The 20713-nt window shown below is 44.0% G+C and overlaps 1 protein-coding gene across 1 annotated transcript in view; it reads right to left on the minus strand.

The window, feature by feature from the left end:
* The window catches only part of LOC124619708 (tetratricopeptide repeat protein 21B-like), a 266652-nt gene that overhangs the window by 222067 nt on the left and 23872 nt on the right, over nucleotides 1–20713 (minus strand). The window contains exon 3 of the mRNA XM_047146266.1: nucleotides 15814–15981. Coding sequence (XP_047002222.1) covers nucleotides 15814–15981 — 168 coding nt within the window. The remainder of the gene's footprint in view (nucleotides 1–15813; nucleotides 15982–20713) is intronic.

Here is a 20713-nt window from a genome sequence, read left to right on the forward strand (position 1 = left end):
AATACCTATAAATTACAAATACGAATAACTTAAATTGCAAAGAACACATAGAAAATATTGTGGGAAAGGGAAACCAAAGACTGTGTTTTATCAGCAGGACTCTTAGAAGATGCAACAGTTTACTAAAGAGACTGCCTGCACTACACTTGTCCTCTTTTAGACTAATGCAGTGTGGACTGGGATCCCTACCAGATAAGATTAATGGAGTACATCCAGAAAGTTCAAAGAAGAGCAGCATGTTTTGTATTATGCCAAAATAGGGTAGAGAGTGTCACAGACATGATACAGGATTTGGGATGGACATCATTACGAATAAATGTGTTCCTCACTGCAGCTGAATCTTCTCACAAAATTTCAATCACCAACTTTCTCCTCCGAATGCGAAAATATTTTGGTGACGCTGACCAACACAGGGAGAAATGATCGTCATAATGAAATAAGGGAAGTCAGAGCTTGCATGGAAAGATAAAGGTGTTCATTTTTCCCGTGCGCTGTTTGAGATTGGAATAATAGACAATTATTGTGAACGTGGTTCAATGAACCCTCTGCCAGGCACTTAAGTGTGATTTGTGGAGTATCCATGTAGATGTAGATGAAGTAACATAGGAGATAGGCTAAAACCCTGTCTCACTCACTTCTCAACTGCTGCTTCCCTTTCATACTCCTTGACTCTTATAAATGCTCCCTGGTTTCTGTACAATTTGTAGATAGTCTTTCACTCCATGTATTTTGCTGCTGCTGCCTTCAGAATTTCAAAGAGTATATTCCAGTCAACATTGCCAGACGCTTTCTCCAAGTCCACACCTATCTTCTAACAGAAATCATTGGATCAGTATTGCCTCATATGTTCCTACATTTCTCTGGAATCCAAATTGATCTTCCCTGATGTTGGACTCTATCATTTTTCCCACTCTTCTATAAAGAATTCATGTTAGTGTGTAGTTCTAAAGCATCAATTGTACACCGACCATTGCAGCTCCATGAAACGGCATCAAGAAGAAATTGAGCCGTGCGTCAATGGAAAGAGGGGGCTGTACTATACCTCCAGGAAGACAGAGTTCAGCACCCTCCACCAACACTGACTTAACCAGCTGCCCATCACTAGTCGGGGTCAGTTGGGTCACAGACTTTGAAGGCATCAGTACTGAGTAATAGTAACACGACAGTTAGGCTGCACTCTACGAGTAGTAACAGTGTGTAAAAGTAAATACATGTAGGAGACGCAGGAAGCACATCAACCCACCTCGTAATGAGGAGTTGCGTTACATTTCTTTCCAGTACAGGAATAAGGTGTTCTGAAAAAGTAACTCATGTAGAAGACAGAGAAAGCGCATCAAGCAACCTCATAACGGAAAGTTAAGTTATGTTTCTTTCCTTTTCAGAAATGATATGTTCTGTTAATCTGCAGGTGTTATGTACAGATCATCTGGGATTCCTGCCACCGACCATTGCAACTTCTCTCCTTCCTTGTATGTGTTGATCCTAACTTCCACAGTAGCCAACACAACAGTTAGTATTTTTTCAATCATGATCTGTAAATAATATGTCTTTCTTTTATCTCAAATGTGAACCCGGATCTCCTCTGATGAACTCTGGAGCATTGTTTTAGCATTTATTCAAGGGTTGTCTTCAAAGGAATCAAAAAATTCATTGAATATCCAACACTGTTTTCATAAGGTGTGACAATTTCTAACATACCCCACAAAGTATCAATCTTTTTTTACCTTCCAAGTATACCAGGCATAGAAATTTTTAACAAGACTAACAGGAAATCAAAATTATATTTGCTAAGCAGTATTTTGATACTTGCCAAGATATCCATCACAAAATAGCCTCCAGAACTCTTAAAAATGTTGTCCAGCAACTACTATCAGTGTATAAGAGAGTGTTTACTCTGGAGCAAAAAGGTATATATATCTTCTTACACAAGACATGTTCAGCAAAACAGAAGGTACTGATGGTGTACAGGAACAGAGGTCCTTTAAAAAATGTACATGCTGTAAATTGCCACATAGTAATTTTAACACCCATGAAGGTAATATAAAGGATAAATTTTAAAAATTACGGTACTGCAGATGAGACATGGTATTATTTTAATCATGATTCATAATTGTAAAGATACCTTCCATCCTCTCAAAAAGCAAGGTGGTAATTAAGGCATGGAAATCCTTCCCTGATGAAACTCAGATGACTATAGATACCAGAGCCCCAGCTCATCCCTTTTTCTCAATTTCAGCAAAGCTTTTAATACAGTTTCACATTGCTGCCTATTATACAAAAGATTCGCTTATGGAATGTTTGACCAAGTATTCAGCTTTGTTGATTACTAGTTGGCAATCAGATTTCACAATGTTATTTTCAACAAGTAGATATTAAATAAAGTTGTAAAAGATTTGCATGCGAGAAGTTTGATAACACTACCCTCAGTCCCGCAAGCTTTGAGAGAGGATTAATAAAAAATAAAGCTGTGATTACAGTGGTTCAGGTGTTTCACATACCTGAGTACAATGCACAGAACATTCATACAACCATAAGAAACTGTTAGAAAATTCCTTCTTTGGGAGGTTGTTCAACTCGCATGTCACATTGGTTTGAATGTTGATTATGCCATCAAAGCACTGATTAGCAGAGAACGCTATGATAGCAGTTATTAGTAATCCACAAACTGTGTGTCAAACTTGCACGAACATTGTCTGTAGCGAAGAACATTACTGTTTGCATGTCGCCCGTCGCTTGCAACACTTGTTGTAAATACAAGATAAGTATTGTCAATCTGCTTTATTGAAATAAAACTACTAATGTTATTTGCTTGAACTGTTGTGAAGCATTCCGAGAATGCAGCATCCTTTAGGCAGCCTATACGAAACGAGTGGGCAGGATCCCACATTTGGTGACGAGTATCTGCTGAATCCAGTGCCAGACGGCCAAGGAATGTTTTGCTGGCGCCTTAATTTTCTCTTTTCTTTTCTTTGCAGGGGCTTTTCTTTGCTTTAACAGTTTTCTTGTTGTTTATGCTAGTAAGTGTTTTCAGGTGGGGGTTGCAGACATTTTCTTTGCTTTTTTTGTCTGTTTGTTGCATTTGTGCATTCCAACATGCCCACCCCACCTGTCCCACGCCTGCCCAGGCACCACAGCCGCAAGCGTTAGATGCCACACAGCTAATGCAGATGTTTCAGTTCCAGAAGCAGCAGATTTCTGCACTACTCAACATGGTGCAGCAGCTACTGGCCAACGCTGCACGCCCGACAGAACGAGCACCGCCTGCTACAGCTGCTATACCACCTTTCCGATAGTTTTGTGAAGAAGAAGAAGAAGAAGAAGAATGGCTCGAGTGGTCATCACAATCTGAAGTCCACATCATCGCCCACAATGTACCAGGTACTGAGAAACTTTCCTATCTACTATCAACAGTAGGAAGTGTAGTATTTAGGCTCCTACAAAAACTGTTGCCAAATGCCACACGGAGTGAACTTGCTTACGATGACATGGTACCGTCACTAACTCACTATTATGACCAACAAGTGAATGTGGTAGCAGCAAGGTATCAATTTTTTACTTGCAAAAATGACCAGAACAAAAATATCATGAGTGGTTAACAGATTTGCAGGGTTTGACAAGGGAATGCAAATTCAACTGTACTTGTGGTGCTTTATACTCAGATATTATGTTTCATGATGCGATCATGTACAATGACCTGATTTCAAACTCAGAGAACAGATTTTGAAACAGTCTGATCCATCATTTCAGCAGGTAGCGCAAATACTAGATCAGTATAATTCCGGTGCCTTGTCGACTCATAAATTTGAGCAGTCAGCTATTTGTCAGGTTGAGTCCCTTACTTGCGATCGCGCCATCCTGCGGAGGCTTACACTGGTCACGCCGAGTAAACAGCCTTCCATGCCGCGTAGGCAGTTCGCTAAACAGGCGGCTACACAGGCAAACAGAATTAAGTCTTCCCTAGGTGTTACTCACGGCACAAGTACCAAGATCATCCATCCCGACAAGTTCAGTGTTGCGCTTGTAGTAAGAACGGACATATACAATCCGTATAATTCCAAAGGAACAAACATAAGAATTCTGCCCACTCACAAAAATCTAAGCAATGAAGGGAAAGCAGAAAGGTGGAAGGAGTATATAGAGGTTCTATACAAGGGCGATGTAATTGAGGACAATATTATGGAAATGGCAGAGCATGTAGATGAAGATGAAATGGGAGATTTGATACTGCGTGAAGAGTTTGACAGAGCACTGGAACACCTGAGTCAAAACAAGGCCCCAGGAGTAGACAACATTCCATTAGAACTACTGACAGCCTTGGGAGAGCCAGTCCTGACGAAACTCTACCATCTGGTGAGCAAGATGTACGAGACAGGCGAAATACCCTCAGACTTCAAGAAGAATATAATAATTCCAATCCCAAAGAAATCTGGTGTTGACAGATGTGAAAATTACTGAACTATCAGTTTAATAAGCCACAGCTGCAAAATGCTAACGCGAATTCTTTACAGACGAATGGGAAAACCAGTAGAGGCCGACAATGGGGAAGATCAGTCTGGATTCTGTAGAAATATTGGAATACGTGAGGCAATACTGACCCAACGACTTATCTTAGAAGCTAGATTAAGGAAAGGCAAACCTACGTTTCTTGCATTTGTAGACTTAGAGAAAGCTTTTGACAATGTTGACTGGAATACTCTCTTCCAAATTTTGAAGGTGGCAGGGGTAAAATACAGGAAGCGAAAGGCTATTTACAACTTGTACAGAAACCAAATGGCAGTTATAAGAGTTGAGGGACATGAAAGGGAAGCAGTGGTTGGGAAGGGAGTGAGACAGGGTTGTAACCTTTCCCCAATGTTATTCAATCTGTATATTGAGCAAGCAGTAAAGGAAACTGTAGTAACACTGTTCACATTTTCATCACACTTCACTTAGCGTAGACCGGGACTGTGTCCTAGGCATGCCCGATGTTAACTGACTGGGCACGGCCCGTGCTGCCTGAGTTGTTGTTGTTGTTGTTGCTATGCCAGCAGAGGTCGCGTCCTAATTCTCGCGTGCCCTCTGGTGGACGGGACTCTACTTGCGGCAACTACCGTCCGTGACGCGCCGTGCCGATGTGCGCCTCCCGCGATCTTTCTGGTGGCTACTACACTCCTCCTCCTTCGGGGGGTGAAGCCACTGTGATCCACTGCGTCGGAAGGTGGAGGGTCGGGCAGGAGCGATGACCTCCACATCCATTGGAAGGCCGGAGTCGAGTGGATCTGCCAACCCTCGAGCCGGAACCTTCGAATACGGCTGGAAGTGACCCCCACGAAGAGGCCCCCGTCGTCCCACCACCGGAGCCCGGAACAGAACGGGCGACAAGCTGGCGAACTCCGGACCCTGTTCCACCTTGAAAGGGGCAAGACCCAGTGGCGGGGACGATGGGGAAGGGACGACCACAGGTGAACCAGCCTCCTGAGAAACCGGGCCTGCAAGGGGGGCCGGCGCTCACTGGGGCATCTCGAACGATGGCGATGCCGTTGCTGGAGCTACTGGAGGCTGCCAAGGCTGAGAACCATCGCAGTGCGGCGGAGTCACAGCGGGGAGAGGCGGTAACGTCCCCTGAGAAACCAACACGGGTGCCGGCAATGGGGAAGCCGGTGTCCGAGAGGTCGGAGGGTGGGTCCCCAAACGTGGACGTAGCTGATTTTGGTGACGACGTACCACCTGGTCCCCTGCCTGCAAGGTATAGAGCCAGCGGCCATTTCGGCGCAGGACCACCGCCGGTATCCAACGTGGATTGCGACCAAACCCACGTGCCCAGACCGACATACCCAGTGGAAAGCCAGGTACTCCGTTTTGCGAAGACTGCGAGGACCAGGCCGGAGGAGGTGCAGCAGAGTCCTAGGTTGGCGCCCATGGAGGAGCTCTGCGGGGCTTCATTCTCCCATTGGTGTAGTCCGGTATGCCGTCAGGAAAAACGTCAATGCCTCCTCTGCAGGAAATTCGTGCACATACTTTTTCATCTGCGTCTTAAATGTGCGCACCATGCACCCGGCTTCCCCATTCGATTGTGGATGGAAGGGGGGAGAGCAAACGTGCCGAATACCGAAGCACCTACAAAAATCCTGGAAGGTCTGCGAAATAAACTGCGGTCCGTTGTCTGAGACCAGGGTGATTGGCAGACCTTCCACAGAAAAGATTTTTGCTATTGCCTGGATTGCAACTTCTGAAGTGGTTGAGGAGAGCGAACCACATATGGGAATCGGGAATAAGCATCAATGACAATGAGCCAAAAGCCATTGAGAAACGGGCCCACAAAATCGATGTGAACACATTCCCATGCTTGGGTTGCCGGTGGCCATGAAGAGAACACTGCCCTGGGAGATGCCTGTTGGCTCGCACACCAGGAACAGGCGGCACCACCAAGTGCTCAATTTCTCTGTCAATATCGGGCCAGTACACATGTCTGCGAGCCAAGGTTTTAGTACAGGAAACACTCCAGTGCCCCTCATGTAATAACGTGAGGACCTCCCTTCGTAAACTTGCAGGAACAACCACGCGAGGAGCTGTATCATCGGTAGCCAGAAGGAGAACTCCTTCCAAGACCGAGAGGCGGTCTCATAGAATAAAATTATTACGAAGAGGGTCCGAGGCCCGGCCTGGAGGAGGGGATGACCACCCCTGCTGAATGAGGCGAACTACTTGCCGGAGAACCGGGTCAGCTGCCGTTTCCCTGGCGTCTAGAACTAGTGATCGGGAATCCATCAACCGCTTGGTGGGACGCCACATCCAAATGAAAACACACAATCTCCTCTCGATCAAACGTAGGATCCGGGCCCACCGGAAGACGGGAAAGAGCGTCGGCGTTGGCATGCTGTCCGGTAGGGCAAAAATGAATGTCATAATGGTACTTAGAGAGGAACAAGGCCCAGCACTGTAGTCTGTGGGCCGCCCTATCCGGAATCTGAGAGGCGGGGCCAAATAACGATATCAACGGCTTATGGTCAGTGATTAACTGAAACTTCGCGCCATACAAGAAAGGGTGAAACTTGGTAACAGCGTAGACAATGGCCAAAGCCTCTTTTTCCACCTGGGAGTAATGGGCCTGCGCGGGACTAAGAGTTTTAGACACAAACGCCAGTGGTTGCTCGGAACTTTCTGCGTTGCGATGGGCCAGGACCGCCCCCATGCCATACTGCGAAGCATCTGTAGCCAGGACCAACGGCTTATGGAGGTCAAAAGTAGCCAAACAAGGGGCTGACGTGAGGAGGCCCTTCAACGAGGTGAACGCTCGCTCGCATGCAGGTGACCAATCAAAAGGAACACCCTTGCGCAGAAGGCAGTACAAGGGGCGGGCTATGGTGGAAGCCCTGGGAATGAACTGGTGGTAATAGGCTATCTTGCCTAAAAAAGCTTGTAACTCTTTCAGCGAAGTGGGCCGAGGAAGGCCTACGATACCTTGGACCAAACTTCCTAGTGGCTGGATGCCGTGCCGACAGATAGTGTAGCCCACATACTCAATGGACGTTTGGAAGAAGTCACCAATTGGGAATTAATGGTGGCCTTGAAATCGCCACAAAGACGTAATTTTCCCGAGGGCTTCCTTACAATAACGAGGGGCGAAGCCCACTCACTAGAAGAAATGGGAAGAACGACCCCTAGGGCTGTCAGCCGGTCTAGCTCTTCCTTTACCTGAGGGCGGAGAGCCAAGGGGATCTGCCTCGCACGTAGAAAACGCAGGCGTGCCGACACCTTCAGCGTTAAGTGAGCTTCAAAATCTGAAACACGCCCCAGGCCCTCCTCAAAGATATCTGGAAAGTCTGAGATCAAAGATTCCAATGATTGATAGGGAACGTCTTCGGAGACCAACTGTATGGTGTCAGTGATAGAAAAACCGAAAGCTTGAAAGACATCCAGGCCAAAAAGGTTAGCAGAGCTTGCATCACTGACAACAATAAAAGTAATAGGCCGAGTGACTGATTTGTAAGTCACGTCAGTAGTGAATTGACCCAGTAGGGGAATGAACTGTTTACCATAACCGTATAGACGCCGGTAAACTGGCGCCAACGGGGGCGATCCAAGGTCGGAATAAGTTTGTGCATTCAACAATGAAACTGCCGCGCCCGTATCTACTTGCAGTTGTAACCGGCGCGACAGAACCGACACCTCGATAAAGAGTTTGCGCGCCGATGCGTCGGGAGCCTGGCCCGATGAAACTTCCTGAATGGCAACGTCCATGTCCTCTGTACCTGCTTCCTTCGATTCTTTTGAGGCTGAGCGGCAAACTTTAGCAATGTGACCTTTTTTATTATATTTGCGACAAATGGCCCAACGCTGGGGGCACTCTGACCGATCATTATGTATATAGCACGACGCACAGGATGGCAACGGGGGCCGGCGGCCAGAACTGTTTACACGCCGTGCGGGAGCGACCGTAACGGCCGGATTGTACCGCTCGCACGTCGTCCACCCCGGACACAGTGGACGCGGCCGCGCCGCCCTGAACCGCCGCGACGTCGCACCACGCTTCCAGCTGTTGACCTGCTGCGTGAGAGACTTCATACGATTGAGCAATGAACAGGACTTCCTCGAGGGAAGGGTCTTCCAACTGCAGTGCCCGTTGCCGGACCTCCCTACCAGGGGCTGAACAAACAATGACGTCGCGCACCATAACGTGGGCATACGACTCTTGCGACTGCTCCGTGACAAAATGACACTTGCGACTAAGACCGTGCAGGGTAGCGGCCCACCCCCGGTAAGACTGATGGGGCTGCTTCTTGCATTGATAGAACTCAACCCTAGCCACCACAACATGCGTGTGGTGGTGATAATGTGAAGACAGTAATGAACACAATGCGTCAAAAGACAAGGACGAGGGTTCCTGCAACGGCGCTAGCTGCTGCAAAACTTGATACAGCGAGGGACATATCCAAGAGAAAAAGAGAACACAACATACCTCCGCATCGGCAACATGAAACGCCTGGAAATGCTGCCGAAGGCGATGTTCATATGCGTCCCAATCCTCCGCCGTCTCGTCATAAGGGGGAAAGGGAAGAGGGAACGGCGCTGGAGCAGACTGCGTGGAGAGCAATGCTGGAAGCACCTGTTTCATGGTGGCCATGAGCTCCGTCTGCTGCTCAACCAAAACCTGCACTAAATCCTCCATGCCGTGGAGAAGCTGCGAAACCGGAACAACGATGCAACACGCGAAAGAACGACCCTACTCGTCGCCAATTGTGTAGTAACACTGTTCACGTTTACGTCGCACTTCACTTAGCGTAGACTGGGACTATGGTCCTAATTCTCGCGTACCCACTGGTGGACGGGACTCTATTTGCGGCAACTACCGTCCGTGACGCGCTGTGCCGATGTGCGCCTCCCGTGATCTTTCTGGTGGCTACTGCAAAAACAAAAGAAAAATTCAGAGTAGGTGTTAAAATCCATGGAGAAGAAATAAAAACTTTGAAGTGTGCCGATGACATTGTAATTCTGTCAGAGACAGCAAAGGACTTGGAAGAGAAGTTGAACGGAATGGATAGTGTCTTGAAATGAGGATATAAGATGAACATCAACAAAAGCAAAACGAGGATAATGGAATGTAGTTGAATTAAGTTGGGTGATGCTGAGGGAATTAGATTAGGAAATGAGACACTTAAAGTAGTAAAGGAGTTTTGCTATTTGGGGAGCAAAGTAACTGATGATGGTCGAAGTAGAGAGGATATAAAATGTAGACTGGCAATGGCAAGGAAAGTGTTTCTGAAGAAGAGAAATTTGTTAACATCGAGTATAGATTTAAGTGTCAAGAAGTTATTTCTGAAAGTATTTGTATGGAGTGTAGCCATGTATGGAAGTGAAACATGGACGATAAATAGTTTGGACAAGAAGAGAATAGAAGATTTCGAAATGTGGTGCTACAGAAGAATGCTGAAGATTAGATGGGTAGATCACATAACTAATGAGGAGGTATTGAATAGAATTGGGGAGAAGAGGAGTTTGTGGCACAACTTGACAAGAAGAAGGGATCAGTTGGTAGGACATGTTCTGAGGCATCAAGGGATCACCAATTTAGTATTAGAGGGCAGCGTGGAGGGTAAAAATCATAGAGGGAGACCAAGAGATGAATACACTAAGCAGATTCAAAAGGATGTAGGTTGCAGTAGGTACTGGGAGATGATGAAGCTTGCACAGGATAGTGTAGCATGGAGAGCTGCATCAAACCAGTCTCAGGACTGAAAACCACAACAAAAACAGCACAAAAATCTAGTCACAAGGCCCATGTCATTAATGCAGTATATCCCGAGTCTACAACAGGCAAGCATGCAGTTTCTTCAGTGATACTTCAGTCAAACAAGGTTTTTGTTCATCTACTTATTTGTGAAAAATGTAGGAAATTTCAGTTTGTCTCCATCACATTGCTCAATCGTCACACATATGAATTGTTAGGCTCCCCATGCCTGTCTAAACCTAGCATTCAACTGATGGCTTATAACGGACATTCAACTGATGGCTTATAACGGACAAGACATTCCCGTACTCGGAAAATGTACCTTGGCTGCCATTTATGGCTCGCATATGTGAACAATGACTTTAACAGAGCTACAATCATGCGAGTGTGAGAACATATTTGGTCTTAATTCTTTTGATTTGTTTGGCTTTAACATTCAGGACAATGTGTTGTCAGTGTCTGCCTTCAATGTAAAAGACACTGTAGCTAGCTTGGTAAAAGAATTCCCGGAACTCTTTTCTGAACGTTTAGGCAAAGCTAACAATTTTGTTGCACATATTACTCTGAAAGACAATGCTCAGCCGAAATTTTGATGGGCCAGAACTGTCCCCATTGCATTACAGGACAAAGTCGCTGCTGAACTTAAAGACTTGCAAAACAGCATAATTATTGTGCCCATATCAGCTAGTCAATGGGCAAGTCCACCAGTTTTGCTCCCTAAACCTTCATGTCTCATTTGCCTCTGTGTTGACTTTAAACATACAGTCAACCCATAAACTGTCATTGATAGTTATCCATTGCCACGCCCAGAGGATCTCATGGACAGATTAGACGCAGGATGCTACTTTTCAAAAACTGATTTGCGCAACGCATATCTACAAATACTGCTCAATGAGAAATCTCAAAAGGTGTAAGTAGTAAATACCCATTTGGGTTTGTTCAAATATTTGCGTTTGCCATTTGGCAGTGCTTCCGCACCTGCCATTTTTCAACAGTATTTGAAACAGCTGACAGCACAAGTGTCAAACTTCTCGAACTATTTGGATGATATTCTAGTAGCAGGTCATACACCTGAAGAACATATGGCAAATTTATGTGCTTTGTTTAGTGTACTATCTGAGGCAGGACTTAAGTATAGACTGGACAAGTGTGATTTTTTTAAACCTGAGTTGCAATATCTTGGTCGTGTCATAAACAGTCAAGATGTACAACCTCTTTAGTCGCATTTGTTAGCCATACGATATTTGCCAGTTCCTTACAATATCACAGAATTTCAGTCAGTTTTAGGCAAAATGAACTATTATATTCAGTTCATACCGAACGCTGCACAAATCACAGCTCCATTGCATCGCTTGCATCGCACTAAGGTCCCCTTTATTTGGACAGATGAAAACCAAGTAGATTTTCAAAAACTTAGAGATGCATTGTGCAGTGATTCATGCATATTTCACTTTAATCCTGAAAAACCAGTCGTGCTGCAAGTTGACGCTTCCTCTTATGGAATCGGTGCAGTGCTTTCGCACAGACTTGGTGATAAAGACAGTCCTATTGCTTTTGCATCAAAAGTATTGTCCAAAGTTCAGTGTAATTATTCACAAATTGAAAAAGAGGCTTTGGCTATCGTGTATGGTGTCACCAAACTCCACCACTATTTGTATGGCAGAAAATTCTACTTAGTAACGGATCACAAGCCTTTGCAGTCCTTGTTTCATCCACTGAAACCGATTCCTATATGGACTGCCCAAAAATTGCAAAGATGGGCTTTGTTGTTGTCTCAATACCAGTACAAGATTGTGTATTGTCCGACCGCTCAACATGGTAATGCGGATGCACTTTCATGTCTTCCGATTGGCCCTGATACAGACTTTGACGCTTCTGCTGCATCTTGTTGTCACATCGATGCTCAAGATTCTGAATTGCTCCAGTCAAAAACTGAACAGGCCACGGAAGCTGATTTAGATTTGAACATTTTGCTAACATACATTCGCACATCTTGTCCTTGTACCTTGCATAGCATAAAGAACACTGTCGTGCTCTGCTACTTTGCATGTCGGCATAGCCTTGCTGTACAGAAGGGTGTGATTCTTGTTCAGAATGACAGGGGACACTCATATGTTGATCTCTAAGGCTTTCCAAAAAGAATTGTTGCGGTTACTTCACCAAGGGCACTGGGGTATTGTTCATACAAAACACTTTGCATGTCGACACTGTGCTTGGCAGGGTATAGACACCCAAATAGAAAGGATGATGTCACAGTGTGATTCATGTGCAGGAAATCAGTCCGCTCCACCACAAAAATTCTCTGCATGGCCTAAGTCGCACTCGCCATGGCAACGTGTGCACATAGACTTTGCAGGACCTTTTTGGAACACTCGCTGGTTGCTTGAGGTTGACTCGTACAACAAATTTCTTTTTGCAGAGTCAATGAACTCGACAACGTCCTGTAGCACAATTCAGGTGTTGTCATCGATTTTTTGCCTAGAAGGCTTACCTGAAGTAATAGTGTCAGACAACGGACCTCAAACCATGCCAAATGAATGTGAAGCACTTTGTGAATGCAATGGCATACAGCATCTAGCTAGTCCACCGTACCACCCACAGTCAAACAGTGAAGCTGAACATTTTGTCAAAACATTCAAGCAGTTGATGGCCAAACTTCGCTCCACACACACCACGGATCAAGCACTGCAACTGTTTCTTGCCTCATATCGTTTGCACCCACGAGATGGACAATTGCCAGCAAAATTGCTTCGCGGCCACCGCTACCAGAAACTGCTCCACCCTCCTCAGCATCTGGCACCAAAGGAAGGCCGCAAGTATCGCTTTGTGCCACATGATACTGTCTTTTACATGGTTTTTAGCAGCAGCAGATGGTGTGCACACGGCAAGATAGTCCGTTGACTTGGTGCTTGCATGTATCTTCTTTCAGGCCCAGATGGCTGGCAGCGCCGCCATGAAAATCAACTTCGCCTTTCAGTCTCTCGTCCCTCAGATTCACGGATCCTGAGGACAGCGTGGCCACAGCAGCTGCCAGAGGGTGTCCTCTCGACACTGCAGGACGACCCCATGGAGACAGAGCCTTCACCTCCTCCGCCTCCCCTCATCCTGCCGATGGAGCTGGGCCCACCCAAACCACAGCAGTCACCATCTTCTTCATGTGGCTCATGGCAGCAGGAGGTGGACGCATATGGTTCCGGTCGTTTTCCAGATGACATTTCCACCAGAGCACAGGCTGGGTGGCGGGGTATGGTTGGAAGCTTGAAGTCCCCTGCAGCCACAGCTTCCAGCCCAGCAATGTGCCCACACTCCTGCCTCCCTCACAGTGGTCAGATTACCTACACAACAGTCCATTGCTTTGTGTGGGGGGGGAGGGGGGGGGGGAGAGGAATGTTCTGGCATAGCCACAAGCACAGGAATGAAGATGAATAACGCAAGTGAAGAGAAGGCGATGAAACAACATCAGCCACTGATATGCTGATTAGGACCGCACAATGACAAGAGCAGCCTCTACAAGAGGAGAATAAAAGCACTGCTGCTGCCGGCATTGACTGCTTAGTATTGGGACAGTACGCAGACAGGCCTAGCACAGAACACTAGGATAGCAGTTATCAGTGATCCACAAACTGTGTGTCAAATATGCAAGAACATTGTCTTTAGTGAAGAACATTACTGTTTGCAGGACACTCGTTGTCAATACAAGTTAAGTGTTATCAATATGCTTTATTGAAATAAAACTACTGATGTTATTTGCTTGAACTGTTGCATAGCATTCCGAGAACGCAGCAACCTTTAGGCATCCTATACAAGACGAGTGGGTAGGATCCCACATTTCTCCTCTTCAAAAATTCTGAAGATGTCTTCAGCACTTAATACGGAGAAATTCCTCCATTGCTTATGTGTTGTTCATGATTCAAGCTTAGCTACTCCACTGATATAGCTCATATGCCAGGAATAAAATCCTTCTCAGAACTTTCTGGTTGGACAGTGTATTATAGTTGTGAAACACACATAAACAGAAAGATGATCAACAATTACTGTGAAACACTGGCAGCTGCCCATCAAATTAGCGAAGCAGTAGAAGTCCAGTATTCAATCCCCAATGGTACTAGGACTTTTTCTGTCACTTACCATCTCTGGCTGTAACTTGTTAAGCGAAAAACGTCAAACTGCAACAAGGTCCAGGGGCCATGACAAACTAAAGGGGCCCTTCTAACTGGCTGGGAAAATCAGTTAAGAGGCCATAGGATAACAATAGCATACCATCTGCAATAGAATAAGCTTAAGAAAGTGCTGTAGTGTTCAAACCAAGCTTCAAATTGAATGTAACTTTATCTTTTATATAACTACATATACATCTACATGGCCACACAGCAAATCACACTCAAGGGCCTGGCAGTGGATTCATCGAACCACTTTCATACTAATTCCCTATTATTCCACTCTTGAACAGTGCGCAGAAAAAACAAACACCTATATCTTTCTGTGTGAGCTCTGATTTCCTGTATTGTATGATGATGATCGTTTCTCTCATGTAAGTTGGCGAGGAAAAGTTAGTGACTGAAATTTCATGAGAAGATCCCATCACAATGAACATGCCTTTGTTTTAATGATGTCCACCCCAAATCCCACATCATGTCCATGACACTCTCTCCCCATTTCTTGATAATACAAAACGTGTTGGCCTTCTTTAAATTTTTTCGGTGTACTCCATTAAACCCATCTGGTAAGGATCCCACACCATGCAGCAGTGCGCAAAAGAGGACAAACAAGTATATTGTATGCAGTCTCTTTAGTACATCTGTTACATCTCCTAAATGTTCTGCCAATAAAACGTGTATAATATGTGTTAATAGGTCAATAGACACAATATTGCTTGATTACACCATCAGCATTGTGCAAATAGTCCATCGAACATGAAACTAACTAACTAACCAACCAATAAATCACTGGTAGTATACACTGCCTGAAACTACTTGTTAGACATTTGTCATGTGGTGCTGTAGCAGTGTCACACCACCTGTCAGCCACATTGCAGTTAAGTTTCAGACAATAGGAAGTGGACTGCAAACACTGGTAGAAAGTATTTCTTGGCTGTTGCGGCTGGCGGCAATTAAATGGGCTGTTACCAGTGGCCAACATCAACTCATCATGCATATCACATGACATGAAAAATACACAAGAAGTGATGCTTTGTTGGGGCATGCTGGCAACAGCAGACAGTTCATGTGTGACACTAAGAGCTCTGATTGGAGGAACCAAGTCCAAGGCATGATGTGTCAACTAACAAGTAATGTTAATCTGTAGTCATTATTATCACATATCTAAATCTACCCAAACAGGTCATTTTGAGGTAGAATGACCACATAAAACTAGTTGAAAAAGAGGCACAAGGCAAAAAGAATTACTGAAACAATCCTAGAGAGATTTAATTCATCAACATCAGGACATCACTTACAAAATTTTCAACCAACAAAAGACAATGCACAAACTATAATTCATAACAATCCTCCAAATTAGCCCTATCTATAATAACAGATCACAGAAAATAAAAAAATAGGGAGTGATTTACCACAGCATATAAATAACAATATATAAAAATAACTTACTTGCTGAAAATATTTTTCAGCGAGATTCTTGTCACCAGAAGCAGCGAGCAGCTCAGCCCATCCACACACTGCGAGCGCATCAGAGGAGGCAGAAGAAATCCGAAGCAGTGAGCCACCCAATTCGCGTGCAGCATCATACTGTCCCAATAAGACATGTGCAAACACAGCCTGCATGAAATGTAAAGATGATTTCATTAAACATCCATGAGTTTTTTGTTTATTACATTACATATGGAAAATTATCTACAGTGTCAGTGTTATTCATGCTGAGCTCTCTACCATTCTGAGAATGTAGCTAGTCAGTCATTATTTTAAATGAGATCTTCCAAGTTTGATTTTTCATGTTTCTGTTGCAAAAAATAACAACATTCTGATCATGTGATAATACCCATTCAGGAATTATTCATTTTTTTTCATCATAAATTTCACAAAAGGTTTGTTACTCTACATAAATACACATGTTTCTATATATTCACAGCTGTAGCAAAAATAAATAAAGACATTGAATACAAAATACCTACTTTTTAATTTCATAAGATTCTTTAAAGGAACTTTTATTATGGCTTGTCAAAAATCATAAGAGCTCTTCATACAGATATATAAAATAAATTATATGCTTAAGCAGATTTCCAGTAAACAAAGCTATGTGCCATCATAAGGAAGACACAAATATTTCCATGGTATGACAAGAATCATAAGTAATTGTTGTCGTTGTGGTCTTCAGTACAAAGACTGGCTAGGTGCAGCTCTCCATGCTACTCTCTCCTGTGCAGGCCTTTCCATCTCCAAGTAACTACTGCAACCTACTTCCCTCTGAATCTGGTTACTGTATTCATCTCTTGGTCTCCCTTTACAATTTTTACCCACCACACTTCCATCCAGTAGTAAATTGGTGATCCCTTGATGCCTGAGAATGTGTCCTACCAACCGATCCCTTCATTTAGTCAGGTTGTACCACAAATTTCTCTTCGCCCCAATTACATTCAGTACCTCCTCATTAGTCACATGGTCTATCTATCTAATCTTCAGCACGCTTCTGTAGCACCATATTCTCTTCTCGTCTAAACTGGTTATCGTCCTCGTTTCACTTCCATACATGAATACACTCCATACAAATACCTTCAGAAAGGACTTCCTGACACTTAAATCTACACTCACTGTTAACAAATTTCTCTTCCTCAGAAACGTTTTTCTTGCCATTGCCAGTCTACATTCTATACCCTCCCTACTTTGACCATCATCAGTTATTTTGCTTCCCAAATAAGAAAACACATTTACAACTTTAAGTCTCTCATTTCCTAATCTAATTCCCTCAGCATCACCTAATTTAATCTGACTACATTCCATTACCCTCGTTTTGCTTTTCATGATGTTCACCTTATATCTTCCTTTCCATTCCATGATGAGACTTACCAAACAAAAGTGCTGGCGGGTCGATAGACACACAAACAAACACAAACACACACACAAAATTCTAGCTTTCGCAACCAACGGTTGCTTCGTCAGGAAAGAGGGAAGGAGAGGGAAAGACGAAAGGATATGGGTTTTAAGGGAGAGGGTAAGGAGTCATTCCAATCCCGGGAGCGGAAAGACTTACCTTAGGGGGAAAAAGGACAGGTATACACTTGCACACACGCACATATCCATTCCGCACATACGCAGACACAAGCAGACATTTGTAAAGGCAAAGAGTTTGGGCAGAGATGTCGGTCGAGGCGGAAGTAAAGAGGCAAAGATGTTGTTGACCTGCCTACACTGTGAAGCTTTCTATGTGGGAATGACCAGCAACAAACTGTCCATTCGCATGAATGGACACAGGCAGACAGTGTTTGTTGGTAATGAGGATCACCCTGTGGCTAAACATGCCTTGGTGCACCGCCAGCACATCTTGGCACAGTGTTACACCGTCCGGGTTATCTGGATACTTCCCACTAACACCAACCTGTCAGAACTCCGGAGATGGGAACTCTTCTCGTTATCCGCCAGGCCTCAACCTCCGCTAATTTCAAGTTGCCGCTGCTCATACCTCATCTGTCTTTCAACAACATCTTTGCCTCTTTACTTCCGCCTCAACTGACATCTCTGCCCAAACTCTTTGCCTTTACAAATGTCTGCTTGTGTCTGTGTATGTGCGGATGGATATGTGCGTGTGTGCGAGTGTATACCTGTCCTTTTTTCCCCCTAAGGTAAGTCTTTCCGCTCCCGGGATTGGAATGACTCCTTACCCTCTCCCTTAAAACCCACATCCTTTCGTCTTTCCCTCTCCTTCCCTCTTTCCTGACGAAGCAACCATTGGTTGCGAAAGCTAGAATTTTGTGTGTGTGTTTGTGTTTGTGTTTGTTTGTGTCTATCGACCCGCCAGCGCTTTTGTTTGGTAGGTCTCATCATCTTTGTTTTTAGATATATTTTTCCCACGTGGAATGTTTCCCTCTATTATATTCACATCATTAATATCTGCTAATTTTGACAAATAAAAATAAATGTAAATGTAGAAGAATTCTCATTAGTAGTTTTTCCTTTAAAAAAGTAAAAGTAATCACTTTTTCCAATATTGAATCATATTTGAGTAAAGTGACTCCAGTAAATTTTTTTGATCCCCGCTTAACAGAACTGCAAGAATCTCCTTAGCCTTGCATTTTCATAATAGCACAAAATAATTATCAAAAGCCAATCTCAATAACAAAAAATACAGCCATATATCTGGAACTGTGTGTGTTGATGGTGTCTTTTAACATAAAAACATCGTGTCGGGCAAATTAATTGCAAGAAGTACCACAACTAAGTCACTGACGAAAATAATTTTCCAGTTGTGAAGCAGCCAGAATAACACAACTCCAACTTATCATAATATATAAAACCAATACATGAAAGAACCACCACATACTGTATTTCTTTCTTGTTCTTGTCAATCGTTCCCTAATGCTCCCTCTGAAACCCTCTGCAACCTCTGGTTCTTTCAGTTTATCCAGGTCCCATCTTCTTCAATTCCTGCCTTTTTGAAGGTTCTTCAATTTTAATGTGCAGTTTATGACCAGTAAATTGTGGTCAGAGTCCACAACTGTCCCTGGAAATGCCTTACAATTTAAAATCTGGTTCTTAAATCTCTGTCTAACAATTATATACTCAATCTGAAACCTTCCAGTGTCTCCAGGTCTCCTCCACGAATACAACCTTCTCTCAAGATTCTTGTTAGCTATGATTAAACTAAGCTCTGTGTAAAATTCTACCAGGTGGCTTCCTCTTTCATTTCTTTCCTCCAGTCCATATTCACGTACTACTTTTCCTTCTCTTTCTTTTCCTGCTATGGAATTCCATTCCCCCATGAGTATTAAATTTTTGGCTCCCTTAACTACCTGAATAATTTCTTTTATCTCATAAACCATTTTCTCAATTTCCTCGTCATCTACGGAGCTAGTTGGCATATAAACTTTTACTACTGTAGTGGGTGTGGGCTTCGTGTGTATCTTGGTTATAATAATGCATTCACTATGCTGTTAATAGTAGCTTAGCCATGTTCCTATTTTATCACTCATTATTAAACCTACTCCTGCATTACCGCTTTCTGATTTTGTATTTATATCCCTGTGTCCACCTGACCAGAAGTCTTGTTCCTCCTGCAAACGAACTTCATTAATTCTCACTATATTTAACTTTAACCTATCCATTTCCCTTTTTAAATTTTCAAGCCTACCTGCCCAGTTAAGGGATCTTACATTCTGTGCTTCAAACCATAGAATGTCTGTTTTATTTCTCCTGATAATGACATTCTTCTGAGTATTCCTTGCCAGGAAATCAAAATGGGGGACTATTTTACCTTCGGAATATTTTATCCAAGTGGATGCCATCATCATTTCATGATACAGGCAAGCCGCATGCCCTTGGGAAAAATTACAGCTATAGTGGAAGTGTTGGCAGAAGAGCCAACACTGTGTTGCTAGAGGAGGCCGAAATGCACGCTTATAAGCTCACGCAGATTAGCGTGAAGGTCTGGAACAGTTCAGGGAATTAATAGTAACAAATAAAGTACGTAGTTGATATAATACTTAACTTTAATCCACAATTGGAGAACATCGCTCTTGATGATACATGCTTCACATAATAAATATCAATTGAATACGGTGCCTTGCTAGGTCGTAGCAATTGACGTAGCTGAAGGCTATGCTAAACTGTCGTCTCTGCAAATGACCGTGTATGTAGACAGTGAACCATCGCTAGCAAAGTCGGCTGTACAACTGGGGCGAGTGCTAGGGAGTCTCTCTAGACCTGCCGTGTGGTGGCGCTCGGTCTGCAATCACTGACAGTGGCGACACGCGGGTCCGACGTATACTAACGGACCGCGGCCGATTTAAAAGGCTACCACCTAGCAAGTGTGGTGTCTGGCGGTGACACCGCAATAGTTTCCCCTTGCTTTCATCTGTTCGCAGTACCAGCACAGCGAGACTGTTTTGGTTGATGTTACAAGGCCAGATCAGTCAATCATCCAGACTGTTAGCCCGGCAACACTTTGTGTGTCCTTTCAACAGACACCCCTCCATTGTGGTTGCACTTAAGGTATGGCTATCTGTATCGCTGAGGCATGTAAGCCTCCCCACCAACGGCAAGGTCCATGGTTTATCGGGCAGAGCGGAAGGGGGGTACAATAAGCAAATGGAGAAGTGGTTTTAACTTTCCTACAATCACATTCAAAGTGCGCAACACTATCTGAGTTTTATAACAGATACACTACACAAAATTGTGTGAGTACATGTTAAGTGGCAGAGCATAATTTTCATCTTAGTGTTTCCTAAGAGACTGTAGCATATGCGGTGCAGTTATAAAAAATGAAATGCATGAACTGTATGAAGAAACTAGCTCTTATAGACCCAGCAGAGGGACAGTAATGAATTCCTCAATTATATGG

Source organism: Schistocerca americana, chromosome 6, assembly GCF_021461395.2.
Source record: "Schistocerca americana isolate TAMUIC-IGC-003095 chromosome 6, iqSchAmer2.1, whole genome shotgun sequence".
Taxonomy (NCBI): Eukaryota; Metazoa; Arthropoda; class Insecta; order Orthoptera; family Acrididae; genus Schistocerca; species Schistocerca americana.